This window comes from Corythoichthys intestinalis, chromosome 11 (assembly GCF_030265065.1).
Source record: "Corythoichthys intestinalis isolate RoL2023-P3 chromosome 11, ASM3026506v1, whole genome shotgun sequence".
Lineage (NCBI taxonomy): Eukaryota > Metazoa > Chordata > Actinopteri > Syngnathiformes > Syngnathidae > Corythoichthys > Corythoichthys intestinalis.
In genome coordinates, this window is record NC_080405.1 from 46,575,708 (window position 1) to 46,602,286 (window position 26,579).

At 38.8% G+C, this 26,579-nt stretch overlaps 1 protein-coding gene across 2 annotated transcripts in view; it reads right to left on the reverse strand.

The window, feature by feature from the left end:
* Nucleotides 1-26,579, reverse strand: part of tapt1a (transmembrane anterior posterior transformation 1a) — a 46,221-nt gene that overhangs the window by 17,826 nt on the left and 1,816 nt on the right. Inside the window, exons 3-9 of one of the 2 annotated variants that reach the window (XM_057850431.1) lie at nucleotides 20,624-20,742; nucleotides 17,997-18,029; nucleotides 13,499-13,661; nucleotides 10,035-10,170; nucleotides 9,516-9,613; nucleotides 9,345-9,414; nucleotides 5,436-5,516 (exon numbers count right to left, since the gene is read on the reverse strand). In XM_057850431.1, the coding sequence (XP_057706414.1) occupies nucleotides 5,436-5,516; nucleotides 9,345-9,414; nucleotides 9,516-9,613; nucleotides 10,035-10,170; nucleotides 13,499-13,661; nucleotides 17,997-18,029; nucleotides 20,624-20,742 (700 nt within the window). The remainder of the gene's footprint in view (nucleotides 1-5,435; nucleotides 5,517-9,344; nucleotides 9,415-9,515; nucleotides 9,614-10,034; nucleotides 10,171-13,498; nucleotides 13,662-17,996; nucleotides 18,030-20,623; nucleotides 20,743-26,579) is intronic. The other variant, XM_057850432.1, reaches the window with a different exon arrangement.

Sequence of the window (26,579 nt, forward strand, 5' to 3'; positions counted from 1 at the left end):
CGTCAATGGCTGCCAACGAGTTAATACAACTCCAGTACTACAGTTTAATCGTAGGCTTTATGCTCATTTTCATTTTCAACAGCAGCACTTACAATTGTAAAATGACTAACGCCACAAAAGTGCTTTGAAGCTCATTCAGGGAAAAGCTTGTTTCACTCGCTTATCACAACAAAGCATTGAGGAAAAAAAGCCTGTGAGTGATGGAAAAGGGGCAGGAACGAGTGCATCGCGCTCTCTCTCAGCTTGGCTGACAGGTGGCGTCTGTCAGTCAGCACACTCACATTTGCCTTTCAGAGCATCACTGAAAGATGACGCTTGTCACAAAGCTGTCAATCGACCTGTCGGCTAATGCTGCTCACGAAAGCTCTCACTGGAGGACAAAACTGCTCACGGGTCAGCAAATATTTTTTGGATCCTCGACAGATCTTATGTAATTGCGTCTGTTATAATTTGTGTGTGTGGTTAAAATGGGGGAAATTAGGGTTGTCCCTAAGCCTGTCGCAATATGCAATAATTCCATTTATCGCGCGATATATAAAAATGAAGGCGGTCATTTTTTCCGCTGCGATTTATCGCCTCGCGTGCACGTGTGTGCGCGCGTGCGGCAGACGTGCTGTTAAAAGTTCGTTACCAACTGCGCAAAATGCATCTTCGTTCCAGGTCCGGCAAAAACTAGCGCCAGAGCCAATCGTTCCCATTATATCCTATTGTTCAACGTATACCGGCCGCGTCAGTGCTCCGGAGTGACTGTAGACCACCTATGGCGCGCCGGTGTTGTTGACGTGTGGGCGCTCCCGTCAGGAGTGACATATCACGCGGGGCGGCTATTTTTCGGCACAACGCTGGATATTTACAACGAAGTCCTCCAAAACATTGTTACCGACTTGGCTGCTACAAATAACCTCACTTTGACAACGAACAGCTGAATGAAATTAAAAGCGCTGTGCTTCAAACTCGTCCTGTTTATGAAAGCCGTCATATGCTGGTGTAGTAATGAGCAGACGTGACTCCAGCGGCGCTTGCTAACTTTTTTAATGCGCGGTTGCGCGCACGCACACACTAGATATCATGAAATGGCAAACTAGATGTGCTACGTCCCATGCCATTGGCTACGTGAGCCCAGAGTGATTATGGGACATGTAGTCCATATACTACATCGATGAATTCTAAACTGTCATTTGTCACATGAGGTTAAGAAGGCCAAATCAATCCATAACAGTGACTATAGATAATGTTGCAAATATTGTTAATTCAGTACGTGACACAGATGGATTCGAACCATAAATAGGATGTCTTGCTCATGTTGTAAACCTAAGAGAGCTGTAGCAATCAACGGTGTGCCCTGCCTCACTTTACAAACAGTAAAGATTGTTCTCAGCACTTTTATACAAATTTTTTTCATATCAGTAAGAAGTAAGCACGTAAATATTATGCACTAAAATGCATGTTTATATGACTGCAATTTAATTTTTGCTCGATAGCAAAAAAAAAAAAAAAGAAAAAAAAAGAAAAAAATACAGTTATTTTTTTTGCAGAGCATTAAATGTATTGAATCGGATCGAAAATCGTGTCCCCCGTATCAAAATTCGTACCGAACCATGACTTAACTGTATCGTTGCATCCCTATGGAACACCATTGCAGAAGCTATGATGGGAAATGTTTTCATTTTCCTAAATGCTTAAGTTATTAAGTGCAATTTTTTATTATTTTTTTAAACACATTTTATTTATTCTGTGTTTCTGTGCGGTATCAATATTGTTGTTTTTTACTTAAGAGGCAGGGTCTATTGTTTTTAGTTGTGATTTCTTAAAAAGTGTATTTGAATTTAAGAGTAAATATTTATCGTGTTTAAATGGGTGTACTTGATCTATTAATATATACTGTATTCGCACTGTGTTATTGTAAATTGGTTAAAAAAAATTGGGGGGGGCGCAATAATATCGCATATCGCAATAATTTATGAGAATAATTATCGCACACTAAAATTTGTTATCGCGACAGGCCTAGTTGTCCCAATAAAAAATTTTACATGCGAGTGAGAGTCACCCGATTTTGAGGATCTGCCGATAACGAGTCCCGATCTGATATATCGGAAAAGTATTAAGGAGGGGGGTGGGGTATTTTTTTAAACCCAATTTGAGCAACGCTACCCTATCCTTATAGTCATATAAAAGGGTTATTAGTACAGCAGTGGTTTCAAGGAAGCAGGATTTTTTTAGCAAAAGGTGGAAAAGCGCTATATAAATATAACACCATTTACCATATAACACCATCCTTATATCTTATTGCATTGAGTGATCATGTTTCACTGCCACTGACTCTGATCGAACAATTGTTGCCAGCCCTCCCAATCAAAATGGAAGTCTTTTGCGGTCAGTGGCAGCCAATGGGTTAAAACAATTTTAGAACCCAATTCTGAGGATACGCAGTATTGAGTAAACATGAATGAATAATCAGCGTTCCCGTAAGGTTTACTCTACTGTAATTTGCTGTAGATGTCATAGCATATGACTGCTTTTTTTTCCCCAAATGGAAGCACAACAGCTTACCAATAAAGTAGTTACGAGACAGGATGGTGCACAAGAAGTTTCTTTGCAAGTAGGGGTGTGGCAAAATATCGAAATGGTGACATATCGTGATACTTTGTGTCCCAAAAGGTTATCGATATGCTCCTGCCAAGAATCGAGATACCATTTTAAAAAGGTGTCAATGTTAAAAAGAAAAAAAAAAAAAAAAAAAGAACCAACAAGTTGCTCCCAAAATCTTCCACCATAATAGTGTCTCAATTAACTCAAAGTGCATGTGACACGAAAAAGCATGTTTATTTCATAATACACACGGTATTTTATGCTCCTGAATAATATGGACCGCTTGGATGTGTGTGGAAGCGATCACTATATTTATTTAGTTTTTTGAATCCCGCGAGTGACTTCCGGCTTCGGTCTTGCATTGAGGAGGAGGGCGCTGTGACGTGTACGGATGAAGGCGTCCTCTTCCCTATACAGCCGTACTGTTGTGTATGTGGACTAAGGATTCAGCTGAATTTGCGGATTATTACGTTTATTTTTGTAATCACGCCAGCCAAACGGCTGCAGAAAAATCTTGCTGTATGAGGGAGAAGCGTGTGTGCCTTTTTGGAGTTTCAAAAGGTTCCCATTCATCGTGGATATTGGCCAAAACAAGCCCTACTACTGTGGGACCATTGGACTTACGAGGAAGTGAGTAAACATCTTGTTTTGTACTATGTCAAATACGAATACAGCGATTACAAAGTAAACACTACAAACTTTCTTTAAATAAAGGACTACTTACGTTTGATCATTGATAGGCATGTTAAAAGTCCTCCTCATGCACATTAGCTGCACGTTAGCTGCACAACAACTGCAGCCGCCCTCCTCCGGGGAAGGAGCTGTAAATTGCTCTCCGCCGGGCTGTTTGCCGATCCACGAAGACAATCGACAACCCAGTCGTCATGTCCAATAATCCGGGCTAGTTATATGTGATTTTCCGCTTCGAAGACTTTGAAGCATCACTCGGTTCGGGTTAGCATGTCGGCTAGCTGTCACGCCTCTTGGTTTGTTTACATTCTCCGAAGCCAGGGAAGGGAAATGACATATGTCCGATAGGTGTCATAAAATATCGTTCGGGAGATGCGACAGTAAAGGTGAAGTCGACAGTTTTGACCATTATGGAGTAATTTTGCCATGTCGTCCTGAATAAGTGCATTTTTATTATTTCATATTCCATTTAGCACAAGACTGTTATTTGTCATGACCATGCCATTTATTTAGCAGTTGGGGAAAATACTTGGATAAAAAGAATATCCTGTAAAAATATTGAAGTAAAGAGACAGAAACAATGACATTTTGCAGATCTCTTCGTCGCGTTTTCCTCGTTGTGAACAGTTCCCCCTCGACGGGCTGACTGGTCCTTCTCAAGGCATTTATTTAGCTATTGAGGAAAAATACTTGGATAAAGAGAATATCCTGTAAAAATATTGAAGTAAAGAGACAGAAACAATGACATTTTGCAGATCTCTTCGTCGCGTTTTCCTCGTTGTGAACAGTTCCCCCTCGACGGGCTGACTGGTCCTTCTGAAGCCATTTATATAGCTATTGGGGAAAATAACTTGGATAAAAAGAATATCCTGTAAAAATATTGGAGTAGAGAGACTGAAACAATGACATTTTGCGGCTCTCTTCGTCGCGTTTTCTGCGTTCTGAATAATTCCCCCTCAGTGGGCTGAATAGTAAACCCGATGGGCCTAGTCTCCCGCTGACGTCATCCACCTGTTGGGGACGCTAGAGCCCTATAATGGTAGGCGTGGCTAACCGGCAGATTAAAAGACTAATTTCTCGTCATCTGCGCTTTGCTAAATTGTTGTATATAGTCGAATTGTCTCAAAATATGATTCCAATTCACATAATAATGTTATTTAAGACTTTTTTTTCTCCTGTCGTATGCTCTTTAAAACTCCTAAGGCTGCATTGATGGTGCTCGACGCCCAATCCATTTAGACTGGGAATGTCCGTTCATTCGAAACCAGAGCATTCACAGTCATTCTGTCCGATTTTCAGGACATTTACAGGTCACTTGCTGTCCATTTTAGGATATTTACAGGTCATTTCCTGTTGAGTTTGAGTCACTGCCTATTCATTTGGCTGATTCCCAGGTCACGTCCTGCTCTGTAACTCAAAATAAACAAGAAGTGACCCATGAAATACCCCAGAATCAACAGGAAGTAACTAAAAATCAACAGGTGAATGACCTTAAATGACCCAAAATTACCTCATTGCCTGGCATTGGCTGTCACTGACGGCCAATGACGTTCAATTTGTTTGAAGTGGGAGGGACGACAGCGAATGAACAGTTCAAATGGATTGGAAGTCTACTCGTGATAAACACATTCCAATTCACAGCACAAGCTTGTTTTTCTGTTTATTAGTTGTTTGTAGAAAATCCAAGAATGATTTCCTGACCAATGTATCGATAATCGTTGTATCGCCATATCGTCAGATCATCATTTTCGTGAGCTTAGTATCGCAAACCGTAGCGTATCGTGAGGTACCAAGAGGTTCCCACTCCTATTTGCAAGATAATAGGTGAAACTTTCAGCACAAATAAAATATTTGCCAACATAGAACATGAGTTCAGGTTCACTGTAAAAATGGAATGAGATACAAAGGCTCTATGCATCCAGTCCTGAAATAGTATATATTATAATATTCATATTCTCTGTTCATAATTTTCTCTTCTTTACAAACATTTTGTTTTGCAATATAAATTTTCCACAATAAATTCATAAATAACAAATAAGTTCATGTTCCAATCACCAAAATGAGCATCACATTTTGACATACTAATGAGGAAACCTTGGCTATTACTGATACAATTTCCTCTAAGACATAGTGGAATAAAAATTCAAGATAATTACCCAAATTCCATGAGAACTGCTCCATATTCCTCAGACACACAATGAGCATGAGAACGTAGCTGGTAAAGCGCTCTTTGATATCTGTCAGGGGAAGACAAATGACACGTGAAATAGGCTGCTGCTCAACTCTTAATAGCTTGTCACATCATGCTTGTGAAGAAAATGGCTACTGCTGTCATAAATAGCGTTGTATCGGTGAAATGAGATCAGTATTGGGGAGTGAAAAATAACGTACCGATGCCGTATATTTCTAGTTTCTAGTTTCCAACCGCTAGTTAGGCTACCTAATACGGCCGCCAGCTACACATACCGCCATAAAAATAAAAAAGACCTTTCCAAGATGATGACTAGTCGTTGACTTCATAATGTATTGTCATCACACATTCCCCATTCACTGCATCACGCCTTCCTGAAGGGGGCCGTCCAACACTCCGCTTCATTTATTAGCAGTCGGTCACATGCAGCGATCTAACGCTGGATTTAGGTTTGAAAAAGTACCAAAGCTGTACTGCATACAAAGAAGAAGCATTGTCCCAGAAGTGATTTGTTCGAGGATTCATCAATTATTATATTTTTCGTACCATGCATGCATTTTGAACATTGTGGAAAAAAAAAATCAATTGGAGAAATTAGCCGCTACAGCATTGGCATTATACTTCACAATATTTACGTAAAATAAATGCTACCTGCTCAGTTTTTTTGCTTTTAACCAAGAATCGAGACTAATTTACGTCCATATCTATAAAGAATTCAGGGATTTAAGCATTTATTGACAACAATTTTCAATGGATAAAGCTCTTTGTTTACATATGGCAGCCGCTAATTTCCTGACTAGCCTCATCGTTCGCAATATTTACGTAAAATTAATGCTACCAGAACTTTTTTTTTTTTTTTTTGCTTTAAACCAAGTGTAAGTGCCTAAATAACATTTGGATAATTACTTATATTAATTTTTTTTTATTTATTTGGTTCTATAAAACAGGTTGATAATTGTGATTTGGTTATATAAGACAGTATTGTTATTTGTTTATTTGGGTTTGGTGGGACGGGCTTGTGACGTCATGTCGTACGACATTAGTGGGCAACGGGGGCTGTTTTGGACTAGTGAGTCAGCGTGATGGCAGGAAGTATTAAGGATAGAGCTCAGGTAATTTTTTTGACCAACGTTCTTCTACATTCTCTCTTTTTATCGATCTCTCAGTTGTTCTTTAGTTTGAGTTTTAGATGTCAAGCCGTGGATTAATTTTTGTTGCATTAAAGAACTAACTTCCCCGCTGTCTTGCGGGTACGAGGGAAAAGGAAGAGGATAGCGTCGGATTTAAGGGCTTTTTGTTGTGGAACCTACACTAAGAATCGAGACTTTTACGTCCATATCTGTAAAGAATTAAGGGATTTAAGCATTTATTCACACAAAAAATTCAACAGAAAAGTTCTTTGACTGCGTTACTCAGTCAGCTTTGACGTAGATGGGTCCCCTATGAATCAGCCCCGCGCCCCGTCAATACGTTATGAAGTTTATGGACGAGTAAACATCTTGTGCTGTTGATGGCAGCCAATGAGGAGAAAAAAAAAAAAGTGCTCTTTCTCTGGATGACTCACCCTCCAACCAATTAGTTTATCACTAGTACACGTCCAATCCATTTGAAGCAGGAGGTTTGCCAGCGCCACCTCTCCCACTTCAAATGGATTGGACGTCCAGCACCGTCAATGATAATGAGTTAAGCAGTCTGCCCGAACCATGATAGCAATTACCGTATTGGCCCGAATATAAGACGGTGTTTTTTACATTGAAATAAGATTGAAAAAGAGGGGGTCGTCTTATATTCGCGGTCTAGACATTATACCCATTCACGACGCTAGATGATGCCAGATATCATCGAAGCGATGTTCTGTCATGACCAGAGGTTGTGCTAGACATTTTCGTTGTCTGTCATTTTGACTGACAGGGTCATAAAAATCCGGTCATAGTCTATTTTTACCCGTCACTGAAATTTTTAAAATGATAATGATGACATATTCAATAGTATTTAGTTTTCATTCATTTTTAATTAATATTGTAACGCTGGCTTGGTGGCGAAAAATTAGACACGGACGTCGTGGTATTTTTTTCCCTTTTTACTCTGCTTACCGCCAACAACTCCGCCCCCAAAGAAAAAGAGGCAACGATATAGACCCCAATCACCAACGTCACAAAATGATCTTAATTGTGGTTGTCAGCCCAAAATCTTCTAAATATATATTAAATGCATCTTACCAGATATAAAATGACTACTAGATAGTCTGTGGTGATCGTTTGGTGCCCAGATTTCTTGTCGAATTACAGCAGTCCATCTCGCTCTCATCTTCGGGTCTCTCAGAATACGGTAGAACTTCAAGTCTCTCCGTCTATCTTCTCTGTTACAGCAACCAACCACACACGCCTTCACCATTTTCATTATTAATATTAACGAGCAGAAAAACACGCCGTGATAGGAGGCGTGTACGTAGCGGTAATGTGTAAACATGACGAGCTGACACACAATATGGCGGCTCCAGTCAGGGGGGTGGAGTTGTGACGTCATGTGATTGGGGTCTATACACAGGCGGCAATCTTGTCCATCAATTGGATGACGCGCTGGCACACCGGGTGCACCAATAAGAACCTCACGTTGATGTGTCAATCACGGTGCCGCCGCCAGACCCCAGTGACGCTACAATATTCTGACAGAAGAGCCAACGACGTCATGCATTAAGAGAGACAATAGCTAATTAATATGCTAACTCGCCACCCTGTGGTCTGGGGTGTGAATTGCAACCTGTCAAAATGACGGACGGACTTCAGTTTTTTCCGTCACCGTTTTAAAAAACCGGTCAACGACGGAAAATATCCGATTAACGCGACCCCTGGTCATGACAGATCTCAGCTACTAGTTTAACCAGTTTGCATTATTTTATTGCAATGCTTTTCCTTATTCAGATTTGTTTCAAGACTACAGTTAGTTAGACTTCACTTTGATGGTTAATAGTTATTGCTATTTTGTTGTTTTATCACAATAGATTGGCTTATTTACATTTCAAAAACCAGAAGCCGTTCATTTACGAATGTGATTGCACTTTAGTTTACATATTTAAATGTTCAGATATTAAGATTTGAATGAGGCAAAATAACATGCTTTTTCTCTCAAATATATTGTTATAATCATTTGTTTCAGATGTACTGTAATTATTTTCTGGATAAAAATTAATTTGGTGTTCAAAAAGTCTTTTTTCAAACCTTTGTCTTGAAAAAGAGGGGGTCGTCTTATATTCAGGGCCGTCTTATATTCCAATACGGTAATTTACAGTCAAGTTGCGTATGTAGTAATTTAAGATTTAAATATTTAAAACAAAAAAAACCCAGTATCTGTCTCGCCAGCCAAACGATGGTATCGGTGCAACACTACTACACTAGTCATAAATAACCAGACACAGCTTCCGGGACATTTCATCTAAGACTGTGATAATACTCAAAGCACATAATGGGGTCATAAAAGCTCTAGAGAGGCAGCTTTTGTAGGCAGTTACAGGAAATGAGAAACTGGCAAAATAACTTTTGTCAAGGAGGCCTCCTCTCACTGCTGCTTTACATAAACTTGTCTACTAGAAAGTGAATCAGCATCAAAATGGGTACTCCATGGGATGTGAAATAATATTTAAATGCCGCGAACTAATTTATGAAATGTACACAGATACCGATTCATCTCAAAGTTCGCTTACATATTTTGGCAGGTGCTGCTGTTTTTAGTTAGCAACATATATATATGATACGTAATGAAGCAAATGCAGGAGCACTTGCAAGCCCCAAGCTATTGTTATATAAAGACAAAAAAGGATAAAAGAATTCCATCTTTTATCTGTTTGCTGCTAATAAGACACTAAACCGTATCTTACCGCTGTTGGACATCTGAAACAAGTTGTTCTTCTCGAATTTCTTGAAAACGCTCCCTTTGATCTCCACAAACTGTGAAACGAAAGCAGTTACATAACATAAGCTCTACTTAAGTCATCATCCAAAATGGTTTGGAATTTTCTTCTTTCGCTATGCAACGTGTGTATACTAACATTGCTGGACATCATGATGGTGAGCAGGGACTTGTTATGAGAGTTGAAGGCGACGTTGAGCGTGGAAGCTTGGACCATGATGAGGATGGCGTGGAGGACTGATTATGTTGCGCTCAAGAAAATATTTTAACTTATTTGCTGCCATCGGAAGGTGATAGACGTCAAATCCATTTGGACTGGGAAGGATAGCAGCGAATGAAGGAAAGCTCGTGCTAAATTCATTTAAGTAGGAGGATGACAAAAGCCATATGAAATGGATTTATAGTTTGGCGGTTCAAATAGTTTGGACTTCTATCACCGTCAATGGCACTGAAACATGATCATTCACTGCCAGCTTTTACAGTTTAAATCAAATATGAGGACAGGTTCCTTGGACATCTTGTAAGAGATCCAGGACAAACAAAGTGAGACAACTTTGATTTAAAGCAACACAACCATTTCTGTAGAAGAAACAAAACGCAAGACCCAATCTGCAGTTGTCTTGGTTTTTAAACAGTCACTATTGCTATGGAAGGATACAAACATAAAAAACGGCCATGAAGAAGTGAGGGATGACTCCGATACTGTCCCTCTTGCGTTCTTTAGGCTCTGTTGCAGTCCAGTAGAGAGCGTCTAGGATGTCTTGGCCGAAGGATGAGAAGAGGCGATCTGCCACCTTTACCCAAAAATAGATCAGTGAATCAGAAGCTGATTAATGTGAAATGCGAAGAAAGTAAACAAATAATAAACTTCTTTAGCATGAATGAATCTCGTGTGATGTATGGGTATGAATTAGGGGTGTGACAATATATTGATTTGGTGATGTATCGTGATACTTTGCATCTCAAAATTTTACCCATATGCAGATAGCTTGCAAAACTTTCCAACAGACAAAAATTTTTCCACTAGAATAGTGTCTGTTTTAACTCATTGGCTGGCATTTATGGCGCTAGATGTCTAACTCATTTTGAGTGTGAGGGGTGAATCAACAAATGCCAAGAATCGATACATTGTTTTAAAAATATGAAACTTTAATAAAAGAACCATCAGATTACGATAGAAAATTTCTAACAGACCAAAAGTTTTCACTAGAATAGCGTCTATGGTAACTCATCGGCTGCTGTTGAAGGCGCTAGACGACAAATTCATTTTGACTGGGTGGGGCGAATGAACAGATGGAAACGTTCGATAAATGGTTTTAAAAATATTTCACTCTTTAATAAAGGAACCACCAAGTTGCCATAGAAAATTTCCACTAGACCAGGAGTCCTCAAATACAAATCTTGAAGGTCCACAATGATTTTTTTTTCATACAAGCATGGGTCCATTTATTAATGTCGGTCAAGTACAAGGCAGGTTGAAGGAGGTAAAGGTGGTTTTCTTTTGACCAAACAAAAATACAATGCACATTCTGATTAAATAAAAATAAATTAACAGAACATTTTGTTGACTTAAAATAAAAATACAAAAAAAACATCCAAGTACAATGTCTACGCATGTACACTAAATATTTGACAAGATCAGTCATTAAGGTGCAAACAATAACTATTGACAGTACATTTTGTAACTGTGAAACACTGCTAACAAGTCATACAGTACATGTTCACATGTACAGAACATAAATGACTAGCTCTGTCATTAAGGTGCAAACATAATAATTATAGACAGTAACTTTTACTGTGAAACACAGCTCAATGAGAGAAATGGCATTTGGCTGTTTACTCACATCATCAGCCAGTACTTCAGTTAGTCTTCTGGTTGATGAATCTGAGAGTGAGATTTGTTTCATTTTTGTTGTCATTTCCTCTTTTTCTTTTCCTTCGAACATTGCTGCCATCACTTCAGTCATACACTCTTTTATTATTTCTCCATCAGAGAACAGCTTCTTATGTTTGGCCAACACCCATGACACTGAGTGAGCACTCCGTTGCGTTGTTGTTCTGTCATAGATTTAACAATAACCTTCCTTGCTTGACTCTTGATATGGCTGCTTCAGCCAGTTAATTTTTGCCTTCTCAATTCTGATTGGGGAGGAAACTTCTCTTCAAAAGAGCTGTGCTCTTTAACATAATGGCGTTTCACATTTTCACTTTAAACAGCGCAATTGTCTTTAAGCATGGTAAGCACATAGGTTTGGTACTTGCAGTTGGTAAATTGGACGCATATTTGTCAGTCCATTCCTCATTGAAACAGCGATTTTCGTTGTCCACTTTTCTTCTCTTGGTCAACTTGGAGCATGACATTTTGTTTGATTCAGTCTTCCACTAATAAACAAGATTGCAAAGTGCCGGGCACGACTCGTGTTTCACACTGCTGCCGTCCGTCTACTCTAGCTAACAGCATGCAGGCTCTCTCAGCCAATCCATGCATCCATGCACGCTCTCTCAGCCAATCAGCGCATCCATGCAGGCTCTCTCAGCCAATCAGCGCATTGTTGTCATAGAGATGACAACAGAAGTGGGAACATGGAAGGTATCTGACTAAAAATGAAACAGAATTTAGCGATAGAATAGTAGCGCATAGCGATAGATTGGTGATTCATACAAATAATTGAAAAGATTTTGTCAGTTTTTTTTTTTTTTCCAGAAAAGTGCAATTTGCTCTGGGTCCGCAGAGAGGTGTGCCGTGGTCCGGTCGTGGACCGCGGTCCGCTAATTGAGGACCCTGTGTATATGTTAACTCATTAGCTGGCATTCATGGTGCTAGATGTCGAACTCATTTTGAGTTGGAAGGGTGAATAAACAAATGCCAGGAATCGATATATCGTTTTAAAAATATGTCAATCTTTAATAAAGGAACCCTCAGGTTGCTATAGAAAATTCCCAGCAGACCAAAATTTTCCACTAGAACAGTGTCTATGTTAATTGCCATTTACGGTGCTAGACACCCAATTCATTTTGACTAGTAAGGTGCGAATGATTGGTTCATTTGCCCCTTTCAGTCAAAATCAAACTAAACACAGGTTTCACTTGACATAAATTTAAACATTCTGGTAACTACTAATGAATGATGCAGCAGTTTTAAATCACCTCCAGCAAGGGCTGAATGATATTGGAAAAAACTGACACTACAATTTTTGAGGGGTTTGTGATATATTGCGATATATATTGCTGTATTAAAATTTGAAGAAAATTCACCAGACTTGAGATGTCCCAATCCAATCACATGATCAGTAATCGGGCCAATGACGCCATTTTTCAAAGGATCGTAATCCGGTGAAAAGGATGGGGTTCTTAATTTAAAAAATATATATATATATATATATGCGACCAAACTGTTTTTCTTGGTCACCACTGCAGCTGGCGTTTGGTACTTAAAGTTAACGATGATTGACAGGTTTGTAGTTTTGATCTGACCGGAGACGCCTCAGTAGCTCTACAAACAAAGACGCAAATGTGTCATCGTTAAGCTTGGTACACAGTTTGAAGTATGCTTTGGCAACTCATTCATTGTGTAACTGAGAGGCTGTTCTCGGCAGGGTGAGCGTCAAAGCAAAAACAAAACTTTTTCGGTATCGGATCAAGACTCGGTATCGGCAGATTCTCAATCAGGTGACTTTGACTCGGGTGCAAAAATATGCAATCGGGATATCCCTCGTATTCATATAATTCCAAGATTCAAGGATTTTTATTATCTCATCAGTTCACATTTGCATGTTAATGGTGAGAAATTTCAACTCAGGTCCCGTTTTGAAAGCCGATGTAAATGCAGAGTGAGTATAAAAATTGTAAGGTGCATAAAAATTATAACAAGCAAGATAGAGAACAACAATAATGAATAGAAGTATAAAAATATGTAACTACTAAAACAATTTAGCACCGTTTAAACCAGGCTAAGGATGTAAGAAGATTAGTGTATATAAAATGAGTTGCTGCTTTTATGAAGAAAGACAAATGTTTACATAAAAAAAAATAATTAAAAAAAAAACAGCACTTCCAGTGAAGGCTATTGCGCATGCGCACATTACATTGGCGATGTTCAAACGACATATTGTGCAGGCCTACCTCCAGCATGTTGTAGATGATATAGAGCTTGATGACAGACTGCCCTCTGATTAAGTGGTACATCATGGCGTAGTCCACGTAGTGCATCATGAAAAAGCACAGCACCAGGATGAGACCTTTCAGCATGTCGCACACCTGTGCTGGTTGCAGCAACCTGGTCCCACTGGAAGCACACAATCACACCGCTGACTTTGACATTCTACAGTACATGTACATATTCAACTCTCAGTCATCAAATCGACTATACTACCAAGTCGTGCATGCCAGATGTAGAAAGACTACTGCTTAGCATGCAAAAAATAACATAAGCAAAATAAACAGTGTGAAGATAGAGGTTTTCATTTCCAGTGCTCATGGATTAAAAATGCAACTTTCCAACTGATAACGACAGTGCTACGACAAAAGAAGCCTGCAGATTCAAATACACAGAAGAGAGCGCCTTACTATGTAACGCATGTCAGCAAATGTAAAAGGTAAAGTAGAGAAATCATTATTACTATTGGGAAAAATGACAATAGGCTAAAATATAAACTAGTGTTGCACCGATACCAGGTCGTTTTAACTGCATACTCATTGGAATGTAAAGTAAAGGCCATGGCTTGGTCCGACAAAACTCAATGTCTGCCATTGACGGCACTAGATGTCCAATCCATTTGAAGTGAAGGGGTGGCAGTGGATAAACAAACGTTCATTCACTGCCATTCTCCAAATTCAAGTGGATTGGAAGTCTACAAATGGTACTCATTTAAAATCACAGAAGAAGGATGATTGGACGCCACACAATTAGAGGTCTTACATCATCTTGGGAAGGGCAAAAAGTGATCCTTCACCGGCCATCTTGCATAGGTCGACCAGTGGTTGCAAACTAAATCTCGAAGAGTCCCTATTGCGCAGCATTGGCGTGTAATTTTTTAATATTCCCAGACATCGATGACATCATTTTAGTGTTGTATCGGTGCTAGTAAAAGTTACAGTAAAAAGTAGAGAATTCACAATTATTATTGTGAAAATTAACAATAGCTTAATCATTCCAACATAAAAAAATACAAAGAGTATGCTATTGATCAAGAAAAAATAAGGTGGCTTTACACCCAATGTCATCTTGTTACAGTTTTTCTCAATTATTTTGGTACGTATTTCAGATCAAAATGGAAATTCCCAAAACTACTTGTTCAACCCTCGCACCATCGTATCACTAGTGCACATCAAAAAAGCAGTTTCTCATTTCTTTGTGCAATTTTCAGATGTTTTTGTGCATCCATGCAAATGATTTTGTACAATTCTCTGCTGTTTCTTACATCTGTCATGATGGTCAAAATGGATGATCATGGGTCGCTATTGAATAGTCTCACCAACACCAACATTTAGTCATTACTTCATTGCATAGTCTTTACAGTACATGCAAAATGCATATCTATACATATATATATATATATATATATATATATATATATATATACATATATATATATATTCATTCATTCATTCATTTTCCATGCCGCTTATTCCTCACGGGGGTCGCGGAGGTGCTGGAGCCTATCCCAGCTAACTTCGGGCAGTAGGCAAGGGACACCCTGAATTGGTTGCCAGCCAATCGCAGGGCATAAGGAGACACACAACCATCCACGCACACTCACACACCTATGGACAATTTAGAGTGTTCAATCAGCCTACCATGCATGTTTTTGGGATGTGGGAGGAAACCGGAGATCCCGGAGGAAACCCACGCAGGCATGGGGAGAACATGCAAACTCCACACAGGAAGGCCGAAGCCCGGGATTGAACCCTTGATCTCAGAACTGTGAGGCAGACATGCTAACCACTCAGCCACCGTATGTATATATATATATATATATATATATATATATATATATATATATATATACATATATATATTTAAAAAAATGCATGAACATGTTGTCAGAATATGTCAACATGTGTGTGCTTCTTTCTAAGCAGTTTTGTTACTTATTTTACATAACTTCTTTTAACCGGACAAAATTTGTGATAGTTTGGGAAATGTGGGTTTCCACCACTTCAACATAATCAGGGAATGGTTTGCAACCCACAACAGAATGGTAATGGAGTTCCTCCCACCGCACTTCCCATTCCTAAATCCCATAGAATAATTTTTCTCCACATGGAGATAGCAAGTGTATGATCACCAGACTCACACTCAGATGACTCGTCTGGATGCCATGAATGCAGCATGCAGTGACATCACAGCAGATGCCTGCAGAGCTGGATAAGGCATTCAAGAAGATTCTTTCCATGCTGTATAGCAAGACAGGACATCCATTGTGATGTGGATGAAAATTTGTGGCCGAACAGTGAGGAATTTCAAGATGTGTAGAAAGAATGGGGAAAAAATCCCGACATGTAGCCCTCAACGTTTAGTTGTGCCGATTGTCTTATGTACACATTTCTAATTTTGCTTTTGTTTTTTTTTCTCTCTGTGCATACCTGTCAAGTTGTACGGTTTCCGCGTAATTTTTACAAATGAGCGCTGATTTTTCAATGTGTACGCCGTACGTTCAAAATCTGTACGTTTTTCGTGCATTATGTTTTTTTTCCTCCGTTTGGATTTTGTCACCGTTTCGGCAACGAGACAATGTGCGTTACTATATGTTAGGTTGGTTGAATGACGCGAGAAAAGTCAGACACGGAGAGAGAACAGTGTTTGTTGTGACGCTGCAGCAAACGCGATGCTAGGCGGCTTCAAAATTTCCTGACTGTAGCCGACAGCTTACAATCTACGCCTATATATGCCATGCATATAAAACTACATGCGAAATGACAGACTCGGTTGCGTTGGTAAACAGCCGCCATTTTAAAGCAGTAGACTTCTCAGAAAGGCTCTGTTGTAGTGAACCTTCCTAGCTAACCAAAGTAACTTTTTATCTAAAATACTCCTAAATCGGCAAAATCTTGACTTGAATCTATCTTTAAATGATGAAACAGTTTTAAAACTTTCACACGTCGAAAGTAGACAAAAGGGAACTAATGCAAAAACGGGAGCAATTTTAACAACTTTAACAGTTGATTCGCAACATTAAATGACTTCCAAACATAGCAAAGGTTACTATGTTTTTATTTTTTTGTTAAAACGTATGAAAAGCAAAAATAATAATAATAATAAATAAACATGAAAGGTAACACCAGTTACTTTACCAAGTAACAAATTACTTTTACATTCAGGTAACTGAGTTACTAACTCAACTTTTTGGGAGAAGTAGTTTGTAACTGTAATTAATTACTTTTAAAAAGTAAGATTAACAACACTGGTCATTAAGATGAAGTCTGCAGAATGAAAAGTGGCGAAAGCGTAGATTTTTATTCTGCCAATTTGTTGCCGAACAAAATTTGGCCGCAACTACTGCTGATCACTTCTCAGATTTAGCAAAAGAAATGTTCCCTGACTCAAAGATTGCATCGGTAAGTTAATTTTATCAATTGACCTTTTTAATTTATAATTGGACACACTAACGAACTACCTTCAAGTCAAACTGAATCGCGAGCTGAAGTGCTATGAAGTGCAGCCATCAAAAGACATGATAGAAATTGCCAGAAGTGCTACATACAATTATAACAAAAGTCACTGTTAAATTTTAGTAATCATGATGTAGCTGAAGATATTGATTGTACCAGGTTATGTTACAATATTACCAATAAATTCATATTATTTTAAAAATTGAGTTTTGTTTCATATTGCACGCTATATACAACATTGTGAGATTAGTCACCAATTTGTCAGGGCATACGTCACTATTTGTCAGACTGCCAACGGCCTTGGGTTGACAGGTGTGTCTGAGTCATTTGCAATTGTCATCAAAACTTACGTACACCATCTTCAGCATCAGGGCCTTCCACCAGAGTAACTGTTCAATTGAGAGCATGACTAAGCAATTTGACTGTCTTGTCTGTACACAATGAAACAAGGATTGGTCATTCTGACAGCACTGACATGTTAATTGACAAAGAAATGTAATTTTGAGCGATAGACTAAGTATTTTGCACAAAAAAACTGGATTTTGCAGGTAATTCATGTTGTTTTGCTACTTTTGCGACTTGTTATTAGGATTGAACAAGTTTTGAGAATTTCAATTCTGATCTGAGAAACGTATCAACGCAATTGAGAAAAACTAATTGTACAAGTTGTGACTGAATAAATAGCGCCCCTTGCTGGTTGTTGTCAAGCATTACTACTAACAACAAACTGCACTGTTCTCGTTCACATTCCTTCTCTGTCACATTTCGTCCACTTGAAAATGCTTTAAACATACATACAGGCAGCTCATGATGAACATGCAGCAAACCTGCCCTGACTGGGTCGAAAGCGCTATTAACGGTGATGGGAGGGAACTAACCAATAACTGTTGTTAAGTGAACCGTGACGATGAGCAGCTGAACATCTAAAGGACACGATGAAGATGAGGATGAAGGTAGTGACATGATTTGAGCTGGTCAATGAACATGAATAAGGAGGGTGGAAGCGTACCTGCTTCTTCTGCAGTAGGGGCATGTGCGTGCCCTACAATAGGAAAAGGGGAGGACGGGCAAAAAAATGTAGGATTTGTCGGAGGGAATTATTAGTTGAATGTTTTGATAAGAAAGAAAATACACGAAAAAGAATCAAAGAAATAAAAATGTTAAAAATAATTTGCAAGTCTACTAAGTAAGGATTGTTTTACTAATTGTTCAGTCAGTTTTAGACTGACTTATTCTTCAAAAATATTTTTTGGGGAACTAATGTATTTTTAAATATTGAACCGTTCCTTGATTTTTATTCTAATATTATTTTTATTTATTTTATTATTTATTATTTTTTAAACTTGCTTTATTTGGAAAAATATTTTAATGTATTTTTCTTACATTTTTTAAAAATTATTAGCTGTTTTTTTGGACAAATGTACTTGCTGGACATATCTTTTACAAATTTTCAATTTAAGATTAGTCTAGAAAAAAAAGTTCATTTAAAAAGTTTTTTTTTTTTTTTTAATTTTTTAAAATCAATTCACTTTTATTTTTTAGCTTTCTATAACATTTTCTTATATTTTATATTTAAATAATTTGTACAAATAAGTTTGTCCTTCTGTTATGCTTTTAAATATTTGTTCAAATTATTTATAGTTGGCCTTGAGCTCGTTTTTTCTAGACTTTTTTTTAATACTTATAAACGTAATGTTTTCATCAACTAATCCAATATTTGTTTGAATAGTTCCTTCTTGGCACTAATTAATTTCGTCAATTTTTTGTTATTTCTTTTCCTATAAAATTGTATACGCAAAATGCATTCTGATACAGGTAATCCCCGGGTTACGGCGTATCCGATTTATGTGATTTCGACTTTACGATGCCGGAGTCATGTCTGCCATTTTGTCTCCAAATTTTTTTTTTTTTTTTAAATAATGTTGACTTTTGTTTTGTAATGCATACCTTTATTTTGGCGGAGGAAGCGTAGGGCAGGTAGCGCACACACACACTAGGAAGAGCGCATTTTGCTCCCTGTGTGGAACACCTTTTGTACTGTTTACTGTGCGTTTCCAATTGTGGTCAAATACTTAATTATGTGCAGGGGTCGCGTTAACCGGATATTTTCCGTTGTTGACCGGTTTTTTAAAACGGTGACGGAAAAAACTGAAGTTCGTCCGTCATTTTGACAGGTTGCAATTCACACCCCAGACCACAGGGTGGCGAGTTAGCATATTAATTCGCTATTGTCTCTCTTAATGCATGACGTCGTTGGCTCTTCTGTCAGAATATTGTAGCTTCACCGGGGTCTGGCGGCGGCACCGTGATTGACACATCAACGCGAGGTTCTTATTGTTGCACCCGGTGTGCCAGCGTCACATGACGTCACAACTCCGCCCCCCTGACTGGAGCCGCCATATTGTGTGTAAGCTCGTCATGTTTACACATTACCGCTACGTACATGCCTCCTATTACGGCGTGTTTTTCTGCTCGTTAATATTAATAATCAAAATGGTGAAGGCGTGTGTGGCGGTTGGTTGCTGTAACAGAGAAGATAGACGGAGAGACTTGAAGTTCTACCGTATTCTGAGAGACCCGAAGATGAGAGCGAGATGGACTGCTGTAATTCGACAAGAAATCTGGGCACCAAACGATCACGACAGACTATGTAGTAGTCATTTTATATCTGGTAAGATGCATTTAATATATATTTAGAAGATTTTGGGCTGACAACCACAATTAGGATCATTGTGTGACGTTGGTGATTGGGGTCTATATCGTTGCCTCTTTTTCTTTGGGGGCGGAGTTGTTGGCGGTAAGCAGAGTAAAAAGGGAGAAAAATACCACGACTTCCGTGTCTAATTTTTCGCCGCCAAGCAAGCGTTACAATATTAATTAAAAATGAATGAAAACTAAATACTATTGAATATGTCATCATTATCATTTTAAAAATTTAAGTGACGGGTAAAAATAGACTATGACCGGTTTTTTATGACCCTGTCAGTCAAAATGACAGACAACGAAAATGTCTAGCGCAACCTCTGGTGCAGACGCTGATACATGCTAATCGTTAGTGTTGATTGTAATGCTGCGGCAGCTAGTTATAAAGGTTGCTGTTATTGAGATTAAACTGATACTGAAACTGATTTGATGTCATTTTTATTTCAGTTTAACTCTGCAAGTGTTGAAGATGTGAGCAGCTGAATAAAGTCATTAAAACCACACGGACATCTGATATTGTCATTTCGGAGTTTAACTCGCTGTCTAGCTAGGACTTAGCTTCAACGTCTTGGCAAGGACAGTACAACGATGTAGAATATATGTTTTGAGATAGTTATTTTGAGATTTAGGGGGTATATAGGGGTACTTAACGAGTTAACACGAATTTCCACGAAAGTCGGAATTATGTCGCCAGTGTGGGAAGAGAACTCGTTCGTAACCCGGTGACTACCTGTATATATCAATTTGCTGTTTTAGTTGTCCTTCAATATTGTATTGCAGTAAACATTTGTTAAAATATTACTAGTTAGTTTTCTGAACAAATGCACACCAAAAACAACAAAAGGTTCGCTACTTTTTTAATTTTGCAAAAAAAAAATACAGATGAACTTCACACAGTTTCGTGTACGCATGAATGTGTGTGTCCTTTCTAACCTGAAGCCACAGCATGGCAGAGTGAGGAGGCGGAGCAGGGCCAGCAACACTCTAAGAGGCAGCAATGTGAAAACGTACAGGAAAGCATCAGCGCACAGGAAGAATCCGAAGATCATCAACTGCAAAAAGAATGAAAAATGATCAAGGACCCAGGTGAGACTAAAGCGACACGCTAAACAACATACCTTGGTTTGAGTGCCTGTTAAAACTAGAAAGGATTGTCTCGTCATTTTGGTGCAGCTTAGAACGACAAAAACTGGCGGACTTTAAAACGGAGGGAGTGGGGAACCAATTGAAAGTCAAAGCCAGTGGGAGGGTTTGCCATGTGACTTTTCAAGGAGCAAATAGTATATGTTTTTAAGGAAAGAAATGTGATGAGATAAATGAACCTGTTGTTCAAGCTGTTTGACAGGGAAGGTAGTGTCTCTCATGTTTAGACATTCCTTTCCGGCTACCCTGCAATCCAACAGGGAATAGCGGGGAAATCTGAGTTATTCTGGTGGCTTATGACGGAAACAGTCAAGCCTTTGTGTAAAACTAATGTGAAAAATTATGCTCAAAGTAACGTTGGTGTGATTTTTTTTCTGTGTATACTGTGTATTTTCCTGAATTTGCTTAATTTTTTTAGACCACGAAAATGTCTTTTGTCCAGCAGGTCCCCCCCCCCTCTCTGCAGACATGCAATCCAATCCCATTAAGGGTTTATAATAAAAAAAAAATATCAATGAATGAATAAACATTTCTAGAGAAATTACAATGTGGCTTTGTTGTGGTCGATACAGATCTATCAGATCACTAGCTGTTGATACCGGATCACTTTCTGTTGATTTGGGGACATTTGAGGGACACGTCCTGTTGATATTGGTCACTTCCTGTATTTTTCGGGACATTTCGGGGACACGTCCTGTTGCATGGCTGTCAATGGCATCGATTTACTTGGGCACCAATTGAATGCCAATGGGGTATAATGGTCAGTTTTTGGTCAAAAACCACAACCACACAGGTTTTTTTGCCATTGAAAAAGAATGGGAAATTTGGACGTACATGGCCGTCAATGGCATGGACGTGCATGGCTGTCAATGGCATCGACTTACTCGGGCGCCAGTTGAATCCAAGTGGGACATAATGGTCAGTTTTTGGTCAAAAAAAAAAAACACAACCACAAAAGGTTTTTCTGCCATTGACAAGGAATGGGAAATTTGGACGTACATGGCCGTCAATGCCATGGACGTGAATGGCTGTCAATGGCATCGACTTACTTGGGCGCCAAACTTAATGTCAATGTGCTGTCATGTTAAATGGTCAAAATTCTCAACGACCTATGCTTTCCTGCCATTGAAAATGAATAGGACATTTGGACGTACATGGCTGTCAATGGCATCCCATTAGAAATGAATGGGACCGTTTTAGGCGAATTTTGGGAGAAACGTACGTTTCTGGCAAATTCTGTATCAAACTTTTATGCCCCTTACCGTCCTGGGTTTTTTGATGTGTAAATTATGCGATTTGGTTAAAAATTGTAGGACTAGATACATTTGGGGGGGGGGGGGGCTGGAATTTTACTTTCTGGGTCTTTGCTTTGCAAAGCCCCATCTAATAAAAATAAAGCACACATTCACACTTCTGTGCGAAGTTTATCATTCTTAGATCTAATGCTTTATTTCCTAATTCCGATTTCTAGATGGCCTTTAATAAACAATCGTAGATTGATATACTACATGTTTGGGGTGCAAATCCTTGTGTACCTCCCGATACGATACAATACAATACAATTTGTGAAACGAGAGGACTCACGATTATATCACAATATGGTGATACAGCAATTCCATACATAGGTTATCAATCTACGATGCAACTATGAAAGACAAAAAGGAGCTAAAAAGGAGCTTTCTAAATGAAAAAATGAATAATCTGTCATTTTTGGCCCGTTGCGGACAGTCTGTCAAAATCCTTTGTCTTCCTCACAAACTATATTTCGGAGCAGTTTCTGTAAATACAACAATAATACATGTCCAATTCATTTAAACTGGGAGGACTGGCTTTGAATGCTCATCTTTGAGTGCCACTGATGGCGCTAGACATCCAATTCATTTTGACTGAATCAAAATAGTCAAAATGAATGGGTCAAAATGATTTGGTCACCAAGGGCCGTCAATGCATTAACATAGACAATAGTGTAGTAGTAAGTTTTGGTCTAGTGGAAAATTTTGGTAGTCGTCCTACAGTTTATCATCTAGAACATTGTTTTTCAACCTTTTTTGACTCACGGCACGTTTTTACATTGGAAAAAATCTCGCGGCACACCACAGACCAAAAATGTTCCAAAATTATTTTCTGTACAGTATATTTAATTATAAAATAATTTCTCAGTATGTATACTTAATCAGTGTGAAACTTGAGCCTGTTTAGATGAACACAAAGTCGATATTCTTATTCTTCAAGAGCTCTCAGTCTTTCTCTGTTTTTATTTTTTATTTTTTTTAGCAGTGAGGCTTGAAAAAGCTCAGAATTATCAGACAGGGACTTGAGCAATGTCTTTAACCACATCAGGGCTGAGCATCTCACAGACAATGGCTTTGCAGGCAGAGGTAGTATTAACGTCTCAGTCACGGCGTGGGACTTTTTGGATTTAGCAACAAGGTAACTGGCTTTGAGGGCTCATTTACCTTCGTTGTGTTTATCAAAAAAGTTGCCTGTTTCTCTGTGTTTTCACAAAGGCAAACAAAATAGTCCATCGAGTAGTTTTGGAGTGACGGATGTTTCGTTTGGAGATGACGTTTAGGAAAGCTGCTTGTGTCGCGTTCAAGAACTGCTCGGATTTCTAGCCGTCAGCCATTTTGCTCTCCTTGAGAATGTGCAGGAATAAAACACAGGGGGAGGATTGACGCTCGTCACATATGGATGAAATAGAAAGGACACTTTCGAGTATATCGACATATGACGAGTCTAACCAAATAATGTGCAGTAGACGTTAAGCCTGTCGCAATATGCAATAATTCCATTTATCGCGCGATAAATAAAAATGAAAGCGGTAATTTTTCCGCTAAGATTTATCGCCTCGCGTGCACGTGCGTGCGGCAGACGTGCTGTTAAAAGTTCGGATTCCTCGTTACAAACTGTGCAAAATGCATCTTCGTTCCAGGTCGGGCAAAAACTAGTGCCGGAGCCAATCGTTCCCATTATATCCTATTGTTCAACGTATACCGGCCGCGTCAGTGCTCCGGAGTGACTGTGGACCATCTACGGCGCGCCGGTTTTGTTGACGTGTGGGCGCTCCCGTCAGGAGTGACATTTCTCGCGGGGCGGCTATTTTTCGGCACAACGCCGGATATTTACAGCGAAGTCCGCCAAAACATTGTTACCGACTTGGCTGCTACGAACAACCTCGCTTTGACAACGAACAGCTGAATGAAATTAAGAGCGCTGTGCTTCAAACTCGTCCTGTTTATGAAAGTCTATTGTCATACACTGATGTTGTGCAGTAATGAGCAGACGTGACTTCAGCGGCGCTTGCTAACTTTTTTAATGCGCGCACACACTAGATACATGAAATGACAAACTAGATGTGCTACGTCCCATGCCATTGGCTACGTGAGCCCAGAGTGATTATGGGACACGTAGTCCATATACTACATCGATGAATTCTAAACTGTCATGACTGAATGGAAGTTAAGAAGGCCAAATCAATCCATACTAGTGATTATAGATAATGTTGCAAATATTGTTAATTCAGTACGTGACACAGATGGATTCGGACCACAAATAGGATGTCTTGCTCATGTAGTAAACCTAGCTGCTAAGAGAGCTGTAGCAATCAACAGTGTGTGCTGCCTCACTTTACAAACAGTAAAGATTGTTCTCAGCACTTTTATACAAATTTTTTTCAGATCAGTTAGAAGTAAGCACATAAATATCATTCACTAAAATGCATGTTTATATGATGGCAATTTAATTTTTGAGATCAGACGAGATCGGGCGTTCTCAGGGTAGTATGGCCGTAAGCTAGGCAATTTAATTTTTGCTCGTTAGCAAAAAAAAAAAAAAAAAAAAAAAAAAAAAAAAAAAAAAACGAAACAAAAAATATAATTGTTATTTTTTTACAGAGCATTAAATGTATTTAATCGGATCGAAAATCGTGTCCCCCGTATCAAAAATCGTACCGAACCATGACTTAACTGTATCGTTGCATCCCTATGGAACACCATTGCAGAAGCTATGACGGGAAAAGTTTTAATAAAAAAAAAAAAAAAAAAAAAAAAAAAAAAAACATTTTATTTCTACTGTGTTTGTGTGTGGTATCAATATTGTTGTTTTTTTACTGAAGAGGCATGGTCTATTGTTTTTAGTTGTGATTTCTTAAAAAGTATTTTTGAATTTAAGAGTAAATATTTATCGCGTTTAAATGGCTGTATTTGATCTATTAATATATACTGTATTCGCACTGTTATTGTAAATTGGTTTAAAAAAAATTGGGGGCGGGGCGCAATAATATCGCATATCGCAATAATTTATGAGAATAATTATCGCACACTAAAATTTGTTATCGCGACAGGCCTAGTCGACGTGCTGGGGTCCACATTGCCGCGGACAAGGTCGTTGATGGCTAGAAATCCGAGCAGTTTTTGAACGCGACACGAGAAATATTGCGCTCATCTGCACACGACCAAGAACTTTCTATCTACTCCTTCCTACCTAACTACTGCAACTCCGCCCGACGACATAAAAAAAACATTGTAATAGCCCCGAATGGGGTAATAGAAAGGAGAGGAGTCGGTGACGACTAGGGATGGGAATTGATACGATTTTTACGATTCCGATTCCATTATCGATATTGCTTAACGATTCGATTCTTTATCGGTTCTCTTATCGATTCTAATTTCGGGAAAAAGAAGAACAAACATTTTGATTGGCATCAAGTTTGTTTAATCGGAAGTCACAACCTTACAAACGCACAACGAGGTCAAAAGAGGCCCAAAGCCTCAATGTTAACTGTGGCAATAAGTGGCAAATGCACAAGAATGTGTAACATTTTACTGAAACATTTTTCTAATAGAAATAAAAAATATTGGTATATTTTGGCATATAGGTCGTTGTTCTGCCTTTGGCAATGTCCCCAAACTTTTTCCTGTGAGGGCCAAATAACTTTTCCCTTCTCTGATGAGAGGCCGGGGTCAGTTTGTAACAGAAAAAGTGTGACGATTGCAGGAGTGCGAAATGTAAAAAAATATTGTTTTTCAGAAAGCCACAATCAAATAACCCTCTGTGGATTCTTCACGGAACAAAAGTAAATAAAATAAAAATAATAATATAATATAATAATAATAAATAATAATAGCACTATTAATTAAATAGATAATAACCAAATAACCCTCTCTGAGTTATTCACTGAAAAAGGCCAGGAAATAAATAACACTACTGAGGGAGAAAAAAACAAAAAAAATTCAAAATGCTCTCTGGAATTGTTCAGGGGGCCGGACCAAATATGGAGCCGCGGGCAGGTTTGGGGACCCCTGTTTTTATTTACCAGTATATTGAAATGCATGCCTTTTAGTTTTTATGGCGCTTTCACGCTCAAGTGGTGGCGCCCTTGCGCTTCCTCATGCGAAGAAGAGCACGAAGAAGAAGAAATGCCACATCCAAGCCAGTGAGCGAGTTAGTGAGAAAGGGAAACACTGCCACGAGCCTACGTTCTTTGTTAATGTTTGTAAAATATCCACAGAGCCAACGCCTGTATGTATCATCTTCTGTGTTGTTGGTTGTGTGTTTCCACTCGCGATCGGACACTTAAATCCAGTTGTGTAGTGGTTTAAACGATGTGCTAATGCTAGCGAACGCATGCTAACTGTTTGTTATGACTGTGTTAGCAACTAATCATCGCTGATTTACGTTGATGCGAACCTGTTTGTTATTGGGGACGAAATTGATTTGTTTCATTTCTATTTTTAGTTTCAAGTGA